This window comes from Dinoponera quadriceps, unplaced genomic scaffold (genome assembly GCF_001313825.1).
Source record: "Dinoponera quadriceps isolate SergipeBrazil2010 unplaced genomic scaffold, ASM131382v1 scaffold1975, whole genome shotgun sequence".
Classification (NCBI taxonomy): domain Eukaryota; kingdom Metazoa; phylum Arthropoda; class Insecta; order Hymenoptera; family Formicidae; genus Dinoponera; species Dinoponera quadriceps.
The window spans coordinates 1-10,729 of NW_014556021.1; the positions used below are offsets into that span (position 1 = coordinate 1).

The 10,729-nt window shown below is 38.6% G+C and overlaps 2 protein-coding genes across 2 annotated transcripts in view; both read left to right on the plus strand.

The window, feature by feature from the left end:
* Positions 1 to 5,031: 5,031 nt before the first annotated feature.
* Positions 5,032 to 6,979, plus strand: LOC106746451. The gene is made up of 2 exons (XM_014623057.1): positions 5,032 to 6,421; positions 6,682 to 6,979. The coding sequence occupies exons 1-2, from the start codon at positions 6,369 to 6,371 to the stop codon at positions 6,977 to 6,979; spliced, it is 351 nt and encodes a 116-aa protein (XP_014478543.1). The 5' UTR covers positions 5,032 to 6,368.
* Positions 6,980 to 9,968: 2,989 nt separating this feature from the next.
* The window catches only part of LOC106746452, a 1,970-nt gene continuing 1,209 nt past the window's right edge, over positions 9,969 to 10,729 (plus strand). Inside the window, exons 1-2 of the mRNA XM_014623058.1 lie at positions 9,969 to 10,375; positions 10,460 to 10,584. Of these exons, the coding sequence (XP_014478544.1) occupies positions 9,969 to 10,375; positions 10,460 to 10,584 (532 nt within the window). The remainder of the gene's footprint in view (positions 10,376 to 10,459; positions 10,585 to 10,729) is intronic.

A 10,729-nucleotide genomic window follows, 5' to 3' on the forward strand; every position in this document is an offset into this window, starting at 1 on the left:
AGCCATCTATAGGGAAACGGCGGGAGCAAAGTTGTTCACCTAATATTTTAGTTATTTTATTAATTAAATTCGTGATGACACTTTGTACATTTTTTCCATTCGACATTGATACAATGTCAATTAAAATATTATCAATTTTATTCGTTAGATCCGTGGTGATATTTCGCATATTATTTTCATTCGACAATAGCGACGTTATGGTCATTGAAATGGTATCAATTTTAATCGTTAGATCTGAGATGACATCTTTGTTCAAAATTTCTAATACGTCGCACATTTTAGTCGACAGATTTGTGATGACGCTGTGTATTCTATTCTCATTTGATAATAAAGAGGTTACGGAGATTGAAATTCTGTCAATGTTATTCATCAGATCCGCAATGACATCTTGTACTTTACCTTCACTTACTAATAGCGAGGTTATGTTAATAGACAATTCATCAATCACTTTTATATCTTCGAACACTTTGTCAATTTTTTTCGTTAGGTCCGTGATGACGCCATGAATTTTTTCTTTACTTTCATCAATGAGTTTTTTTACAACTGTCTGTGACGTATCGATTTTGTCTCTTATGGCATGTAATACGTTATCAATATAATGTTTATTAATCGCGTCAGTGTCGAGTTCTGGAGCGGCTAAATTTTGTATTTCTTTTTCTTCGCGTTATAATGAAGATTCGTGTCTAAATTGGGCGTGTTATTACGAACGTATGATCGCAAAGAATATAATTTGTCACGAATTTCACTCTCACTGTTGCTATTATCGTGTTTTTCCAAAGAAGCGCTGAATTTATTCACCGACATTCCGATATGTGTGTGTATCCTTACGAGTTGTCTAATTGACAATAAATCCAGCTTCACGGAGCTCCTTGATTATCGATAAGATCTCGTTGTCGTGTGCATTGTTGCTGACTCTACGCGACGCATCGAGTAATCTGAAACGTTCTACCAATTCGTTCGGATCATCCCAATAAATATATTCAATTTTATTGTCAGTTAATTTCATTGTCGATTGAATCGGTAATACATTTGATAATTTCATTGTTGATCGAATCGGTAATATATTCGATGAATTAACGATATTCGTTATTNCCGCGCTATGATGTGTTTATATTTACATCCTTTATTACACATAATCGGCATAAGAGCTTCTTGTGCTCGCGTCTGTGGATGTTCATTGTCAAAATTATATTTTTGTATTGTTGCTTATCGTTATCTGTAAAGATCGTGTCATCGGGGAGTCGTTTGAATAAATTCGTATAGACCTGGTGTTCCTGCGTATTCAGTACCATTTAAAGTAATGGTAATCGCATTCGTCTTTTGTCATTTTCTCCCTTTCAAGTCAGTATGTTGAGGTTCTGTTGACGAATCGTACAATGATGATGATGTGACATTTAATCGTTTTCTTTTTTTCGTCGAATATGCAGAAATCGGTGTGGTAAATATATCATCATCGTTATCATTATCATTATTTTTATTGTCTTATTTATCATCATCACTGTTAATTGTATTGTTTGAAATAATATTCGGTTTGGTTTGTTCGACAGTGCGTTTTAATGGTTCGACAATCGGTTTCTTTTCCATCGGATATTTTTTTTCCAATGCAATATCCTCTTCCCTGATACCGTTTTTCAACATTCTATGTTTCTTACGAATTACCTTACGTGTTTTAGCAATTTGTTTTAGAGTATCTTCTCTTTTCTGAAAATTATCCTTCGATTTGACATTATTTAAGTTTTCCATATTATTGTTTCACTCGTTGTGACTACGTCACAAAAATCACAAATATCTTTTTTTCTTTTATCACAGCACGGCAAAATCATTAAAACCTCTCCTATATCGACCGTTTCGTAACGCACAATCTTTATTTATTGTAACGAATCCGTATTTATGTCGTCAACATTCACGACATAAGTCGCAAAATTGCTTGTACGACATATCGGTGTTCACGAGAACATTATATATGTGTTTCATGTTGGTGCCATCTTGTCGAAATAGTAGTAATAAATTCGCATTGTCGCGTATCAAATGCTTCGGTATTTTAGCATATGTTTGACATAGATAAAAACAATCAATGCTCGAATGTCGACCCATAGCGAAATATTCTCTGATTGTGTCCTGCTTATCGCAGATTACATCATCGAACACGAATACCGAATCGGGTAGTATCTCGCTCGGTAATATGACGTCACGATTATCGGAAAACGCATGATATCCAATTTCATCTATCGAATTGAATAATTTTTCAAGATACTGATATTTCGGTTGATGCAATGATTTCACATAAATATAAATATTTTCGAAACGCACACCGTACGGACTTTCTAGTAAACTTATCAAAACATTCGTTTTACCACAATTGGAAGGGCCACAGATGATGCAACGTATCGAATTTGGTAATAAAGAACCATGTCTACGCATATTTTGAATCATCACATTTGGTAATAATCGTATCTTATGATCGAGATTCGGCACACCTATCGTTTGTTGTTATCGTACGAATTTCATATTGTGCGGCGCATGCGCATACTTTTATCGTTCTTTCTCTTTCTCTCTATTTTATGTCTTTTCACTCACACACACATACACACATACACAATGGTGGAATAGATTAATATGTGCTACTATTTATACGCGATTGGATCGCGCGCAGCGATCAGAATCAAGTGAGTTATTTCGCATACGAGTTCGTCGCGCGCGCATGGGTAACAAAATGGTTTTCTTTTTACTCACGAACAAAGAGGCTATTGTGACATTGAACAATTGGAATACATTCCGAAGATTGTTCTATTGCGTGAATATTCTACTTTTGTAGAGAAATTATGGGACAAACTTCCGTCTTACATTAAAGCGGATCCTGAGGTGCAATAATATCGCGTATGTATGGAACATTACAATCGTCCATGGGATAGAACTCATATAAATTGTCCACCACCGTCTTGTCGAAATTGTACCGAATGTCGTCAAAAGTCGCAAAATTCTCAGATGACTGATTGTTCGATGGAGCGATAAGTAATGTTTCAAATTACACATACCATTCTATAAAATCTGCGTATTCGATGCTCATTTAAATGAAAAAAAGAAACAACGATTGACGTGCGCACGGTGAGCAAGATAAGAATCTCCATTGAACGTTGTGTGTGTCGTGATCACGATATCGTTCATTCGCAAAAGTGACAGACTCAATGACTACCGCGCGCGCGCGCTGCTCGTATCGAATACTCACTCCGTTTTTAAAGCGACGATAAGATTGTCGCAACTGCTGTATGGGCAGCCATGAGAGCAAAAACAAAATTGGGCGTGAAAAGGAAGAGGAAAAATACGAGAAAGAGAATACTTCCGATAGTGAAACGCGGCGGCTTGTTACCTCTATTACCGATACTCGGTGCGCTCGGTTTAATGATCGGTGGTGCCGCTGATGTAGCAAAAGTCGTAAACGAGTGTAAGGTCGCTCGTCGTCAGCTGGAAAAATTACAAAGTCATAATCGCGCGATGGAAGGTCGCGGACTTTATTTGGGCGCCATACAAACGCGGTAGCGGATGCGTCGGAAAAAAGAATGTTAGAAAAAAAAATCCATGGAACAAAACGTTAATCGCGCTTAATGTATCATTGTCCGATACTACGACAAGTGAACAATTAGATCGTGCAGCACGTCGTACGCACATTCCGTTTTTCCGCGGTGCATTTATGCGCAATGCATTACCGTCGCGAGCGCGTCGATGTGAAAGTTTAATTGTGAATCTTGATGATGCAATTAATCCAGGTACACACTGAGTTGTCTGTGCGGAAAAAGACAACAGAGCGATATATTTCGACAGTTTCGGTAATCTTAGACCGCCACACGAAATAGTACGGTATCTTGGAAATTATATAACTGTTGCGTACAATCATCATTCGTATCAAACCTTCGATCAACGTAATTGCGATCAACTAAGTTTTCGTTTTCTTCGAGAGCTCGATTGGAACGCTCTCTGATTATACGTTCACCATGTCGTCATCGTTAACTCTCACATTAACCGGAACAGAAAGTATTCTCACTGCACATTTCCGGCATTGGATTTCAATGATGGTGAATACGAATTGGGCTTGACAAATTTTGAAACATACAATACGATACCGAATGTAAATTTTACAAATAATAAATTTTACTTCGATCATGACGACAAGATAATTACAATTCCCGAAGGAACGTACGAACTAACTGCTATAGGTGCGTTTCTTGCGCGAAGAATTAAAAAAAAATAAACAAACTGAAACACGACATCATTGAAAAACAGACCAAACATGATGCAAAACGAGTCAGGTTGGATATTATTAATGATGATAAAGAAAAACAAAATAAAGCGAGTGATATACATTTATTAAGTGATCGCGAAACATCTGTGGACTATATTATTGATGATGATAATGACGACGATGGAAATGATATTGATGATAATCATGAAAGAAACGATCGTTTCTTTATTCTTCGCGCGAATGAAAATACTATGAAGAGCGAAATAAAATCTATTTATAGATTGAATTTCACAAAGCCGAATAATATCGGATCGTTATTGGGTTTTTCCTCGTCGCGTGTTTTGGAACCGAATAAATGGTATGTATCTAACAAACCTGTAAATATTATGAGTATAAATATAATTCGCATAGAGTATAATATTACCGCAGGAGCATACAATAACGGGGAACCGGTACATACGATACACGAATTCGCGCCGCACGTCCCACCGGGATATAAACTGTCGGTGGCTCCGCGACAAATCATTTATCTATCAGTGATTACAAGAAGCATTATCGATCTCACGGTGCGCATTGCGGATCAGGATGAAAAACTGATTCATTTTCGCGGTGAAAGATTACCGTACGATTGCATATACGACGACGATAACGGTGAAAAGAAATAAAATATGCGGAACTGCTCGTTGTCTCAAACGATTTGTTTGTAATGGCAAGAAAGGGACGACATTTCGTTAAGTCTAATGATATAAATAACATAACCTCAAAGACGGTGGATAAGAAAGAGAAATAAGAGGAGGAAGAAGATAGAAGGAAGAGGATAAGAGGAGGAAGAAGAAACAAATTAAATACAATTAACCTCGCGTTTCTACGCTCGCTGGATTTCATTGTGAAAAACAATTAAAATATGATGGATATCTTGCACATCGGTGACGAACCGATCTTTGACGATCGTATTGTCAAAATTGAAACTCACACGTACAATCCGTACGCTAGTGCCACATTCGGTTACAGTGACGAAATACGAATACCTATACAACAACAGGATTTATATACATTACCGTGTGAAAGTTTTCTCTACATCGAGGGACATATCGTTGAAGATTTCGACGCAGACAGGGAAGAACAGTAATGGAGATGCGAATTAGTGAATAATTGCGTTGCGTTTATGTTTGACGAAATTAGATACGAACTCGATGGCGTGGAAATTGATAGAATCAGAAATGTCGGAATCACCAGGACGATAAAAAATTACGCATTATTGCCGACCGAAAGGAGCAAAAGACTGCAGAATGCTGGATGGAATATTCTTTCAATTGACAATGCAATACGTCTCTAACCGATAATCTGCGCAATTTCAATTTCTGCGTATCTCTGAATATGTTTTTAAGTTTTTGCGAAGATTACAAACGTATAGTAATAAACGCACGTCACGAATTAGTTTTGATACGCGCACGCAACGATGTTGACAGTATTATCGCTCAACCAACGTCTAAAAATCCTAAACTTACATTATTAAAGGTACAATGGCGCATGCCGCATGTGGTATTGAACGATCTGAACAAATAATCACTTTTGCGCACTTTGAATAGCGGCCGGTATCTAAGTATGACCTTTCGTTCATGGGATCTATATAAATTTCCTTTGTTGCAAATTTCAGCGAAACATTCGTGGGCGGTGAAAGCGGCGGCGCAATTGGAAAAACAGCGAAATGTGATTTTTGCCCTTCAAACAGGCCGAAGAGGCGTCCCGACAGCGGACGTTTCCAAATTCGACGATTGCAAACTGAGTAATGTAAAATTATATTTGAATTCTGAATTTTATCCATATGACGATATGAATTTGGATTTTGAAAATTACAGATTTGCTCTGCTGTACGATATGTATGCAAAACTTCGCAAAACCTATTACAGGTGTGAAATCGAGGATGTGTATTTACGCATTGATAAATTTTTACAATTGAGTCCCATCACGGTGATCGATTGTTCTTGTCAAAACGAATCAATGAAGAGCGGCACTGTGGAATGGAATTCTGTGCGTTTGGAATTCGAGTGTAAACGCGACGTTCCGGCCAAAACCACAGCCTTCTGTCTCATTATTCACGATCGTGTGGTCGAGTATAATCCTCTGACTAATGTGGTCCGGAAAATTGTATAAAAGGACGCGTCTTCATATATATATTTTTACGTAAGTGTCTTTGTGATCATATCGAACGTATCCGTACCTACGTTTGTCGACATTCAAGGTTTCGTTGTGCGCGAACGTTTCGTTGTTAAAGAATTCGCTGCGTTACGTAACAACAATAATAACGATCGCGAACTCTTTCATTATATATTTATGCCGCCTATGGCATGGGTTTTCCTAACGAAAGCGGAAAAAGCGCAGGCGTCTTGGTTATCCGCCAATCATCATTGCCTATGATGGTCCGATGGTGTTATTAATTACAGGAACATGAGACCGCTCATTCGAGAAGTTCTTATGAATACGCCTCCCGACACTACAGTGATTTACGTTAAAGGTTCGCAAAAAAAGGATTGGTTGCTGTCTCTGCTTGGGGACTGCGACATGACTATCGGCATAGAAACAATCGATGTGGATTATGAGGACATTAGTCGTTTGGAAACACTGATAGGAGGATCATCCTTTCTATGCGGACGACATCTGAAAAATTGCGCATTATGTAATATTATGCATCTACACACTTGGTGGTCGCAGAGACACGATCAATTGGCTGATTATTTTTAATAAAAACCTCTCTCTCCAAAAACGATGTAATATTATATTTTATTTTTAAACAAATTATACTTCAATCACACGTGTACACTAAATAAAAAACATTTATATTATTTATTAGATCTTCTCCTTTCACTCCTCCCTCTTTCGCGTTAAAAACGATTTATAAGGATATACATATTAGTATAGCGCGCGTATTATCTTTCTTTCTTATCGTAACGGAAGGGTGTCTCCGCTTTATCACCCCGGTAGACAGGACACGCGTGCGGAAAAAAACGGAAAGAATACGAAGTTTCTCATTCTCGCTGAGGTCAACCGTATTGATATCTAATGTATGTTGCACTTGCATTATTTTATTATAACTGAGCGGCAGGATGTCTCAACTTTATCACCCCGGTGAACAGGACACGCGCGCGGAAACACTTGCATTATTTTTCCTTTGAAACTATTTTTTCTTTTATTACTATCGCCATATGCAACCACATCCTTGTAAAAAAATCACGATACGATGACGTGTAACTAGTATAAAAAGACGACGACCAATCTCTGTGAAACATCATTAGATCGTCCATCATCATCATCGCCCTTTATACAGTATCGCGCTAAAAAGAAGAAGAAGAAGAAGATGTGTTCACGTTACTATTACTACTACAGCGACGATAACGAGGACGAATACACCGAGGAAGAGAAAGAGGCTCTTCAAAAATATCATCAAGAATTTCGAAGAAAATATCCTAACGCTCGTATTCTCCCAGCGGATTATTTCGCAGAGTTATACGGAGACGGCGAGGATATTCCCCTCGTGGACGGCGTCCCGTGGTATTACCACGGTGGCCCACCACCACCATTACCACCACCATTGTCGTCATCATCATCATCCGGCAGGGAGAAACAGAAAATGGAAATCGACAACTCGTCTGCGAAGGATATTGATGATAACATCGCTAATACAGCCTCGAAATCCGATGCCACCACTTCCACCGCCGACGCCGCTGTCACTTCCACCGCCGACGCCGCTATAATAAAGAGGAAGGGAACGAACGAACCCCTTTACGAGCCCGCAAATTACGTAAACAATCGATCTGAGCGAGATGATAAAATAAAAATACACCAAATATATATTTCGTCGTATCATGTATACCGTAAGAACGAAGAAATAAATAAAATATATACTTTAATTCTCACCGTATCATATTTGTGATTTATTTTTTATTTCACACATTTTTTCTCCTTCCCCCTTCCTCTGAGATAGATAATAATCTGAGCGAGGTGATAAGATAGAAATGCACCATATTTCGTATCATATCGTAAGAACGAAGAAATAAATAAAATATATATACTTTAAATTCACCGTATCATATCGTGATCTATTTTTATTTCACACATTTTTCTTCCTTCCCCTCCCTCTGCGATAGCTATTAAAACTACAAGAATATAGATAAATATCACACGAGCGAATAATTACGACACAAAAAAAAAAAATATATATATATATACACGCAAATACTATTTCACCATTTTTTAATTTGATTTTCTCTCCTTCATAGAAATAAATTATAAAGGATAAAAATATCACGCTATCGATTGGTAACGCGTCTCACATTTCGTCAAACGAGCGAGCGTTATCAGATCTCCTCCTCCTCCTCCTCTTTTACCTCTCGGCAATAGAAATAAATTATAAAATAAAATACGTATCGCATAATCGATCAGTAACGCGTCACATTTCGTCACGCGAACGAGCATTATTTTATTATTATTACAATAGCAGGAATCGACTTTCCGGGGAAAAAAACAGTTGTGTAAAATATTATCATCTAATGAAACCGCAACACATCCGGATGATATTTTTTTTCGAGTTTTCCGAGTTTTCCGACTATAAAAGAACGACGACAACGAGATATTTCTTAAAACGTGCGTATATGTAGAATCAACGTGTGGAAAAGTGTTTAATATGTCTAATAATAATATTACCAGGGACATCGATATTTTCTGCAACGAGTCCATCGAGTACCATCGTCATCATCATCATCATCATACACCGAAAATAATTATTCGATTGACTATCTTTGTGCGAACGATGATGCTTCGTGGTGGAATCTGAGTGAACGCGATAATCTCGATGGTGAAATTCACGCATGAAAGGAAAAATCGCATTGGAATCTAGCGACGTACAGTCTGAGACAAGAAATCGGGCTCGATATTACGCGCGAACGGATGTGGATTAAAACAGCAGTGGCTTGCAGCCACAGAGCCGCGCGTTATATAAAATTACGTCAAATATCGCGAAGCGACAATTACAGCGATACTGTTCGGCGAGTTAAATTTCCCATTTCCACAGACAATCAGGGTTCAACTATGTGGTTAACGAGTCGATAAAACAGCGCTATCGCATCTACCTGTATCTTTCAATCGACCGAGTCGATAATCAAACTATAAGAAAAAAAAAGAGAGAGAGAGAGAAAAAACAGCGCTAACGAATATAAACGCGGAGGAAGAGGAAGAGACTCGAGATTTACTCGAAACTGCCATCGGCATTGATTCGCGCGAGGCTTATCACGCTTGGATACGACAATATGAGCGTTGTTTGGAATTTCTGCGCGCCAGATGTCGAGATAGGCATCGACGAATCTCCACTGGTGTGCGAAATTCTTTGATTTTTCGAATAGCACAACTAGAAGGAGCGAGATACGCTTTAGATCAACGATTCGTATGAACGGGTGCGGGCCATGGCGCCGCGGAATTATCACGGGTCGAGATCGAAACGGCTTTTAACAATCGCGTGCTGACAGGCGCGGTGATAAATAGAATTTTAACGTCTTCGGAAGATTTTCAAGAACGCGACAGCGGTTGGGTGTTATCGCGCATTCTGAATCTGCTTGTGAACATTAACAAATACAATCCTATGCGCGCGGGTTGTTGGATACAAATACCTGTGCAATATTGAGCTAAGAATGCAATCATTAACGTGCGCACGAACGATAACGCGTGTTTCACGTGGGCGATGACCGTCGCTCCTTATCCAGTGAATCATCACGCAGAGAAATGCAGCCAATATCCGAATTATTCAATAGTATTGAAACTCAATGACATCGAATTTCCGATGACCCTGAAACAAATCACGCGATTCGAACGTCTTAATGAACTGTCCGTTAATGTATTCACTCCTCAAAAGGAAGAAGGTGGACAAAAAAAAGAACACCACAGATATCGTTCCTCTGCGCCTCACCGACAACAAGAGAGACGTTCACGTGAATTTATTATACCTACCACGACAACACCACGACATAATAATGGTGATGATAGTGACAATACTCGCGTCACAGGTCATTTCGCGTGGATAAAAAATCTGTCTCGATTACTATCATCACAAATAAGTCGAAATACGCGAAGGAAACACATCTGCGAAAGGTACGGTGATATCTTTCTCTCACCCAAGGAAGAAATAAATGATTTTTTGAAATACAAAATGTATCCTTCTTCTTTATCTTACAGATGTCTTAATTACTTCTACACGCGTAACAAACTGATCGCTCACAGCGTCGATTGCGGTGTCATGAACGATTGCGTCATCATATTGCCAGACAACGAGAACAAATGGCTCTCTCATCGCAATTACGGTAGAAAGGAACGCCTGCCATTGGTTATTTATGCGGATATGGAATGCATATTGGAAAAAAAAGAGAACAACGAAGAGGTCCCCGTTGTTAAAAGCGGCTCTTACGCGTATCAACATCACAAAGCGTTCAGCGTGGGCTATTATTT

Excerpts from the sequence above, each read along its gene's own strand:
- LOC106746451 (XM_014623057.1), top strand. The coding sequence starts at position 6,369 with ATGTGGTCCGGAAAATTGTATAAAAGGACGCGTCTTCATATATATATT. Across the intron at positions 6,422-6,681 it reads CTTCATATATATATTTTTAC|GAACATGAGACCGCTCATTC; the intron begins GTAAGTGTCTTT and ends TATTAATTACAG.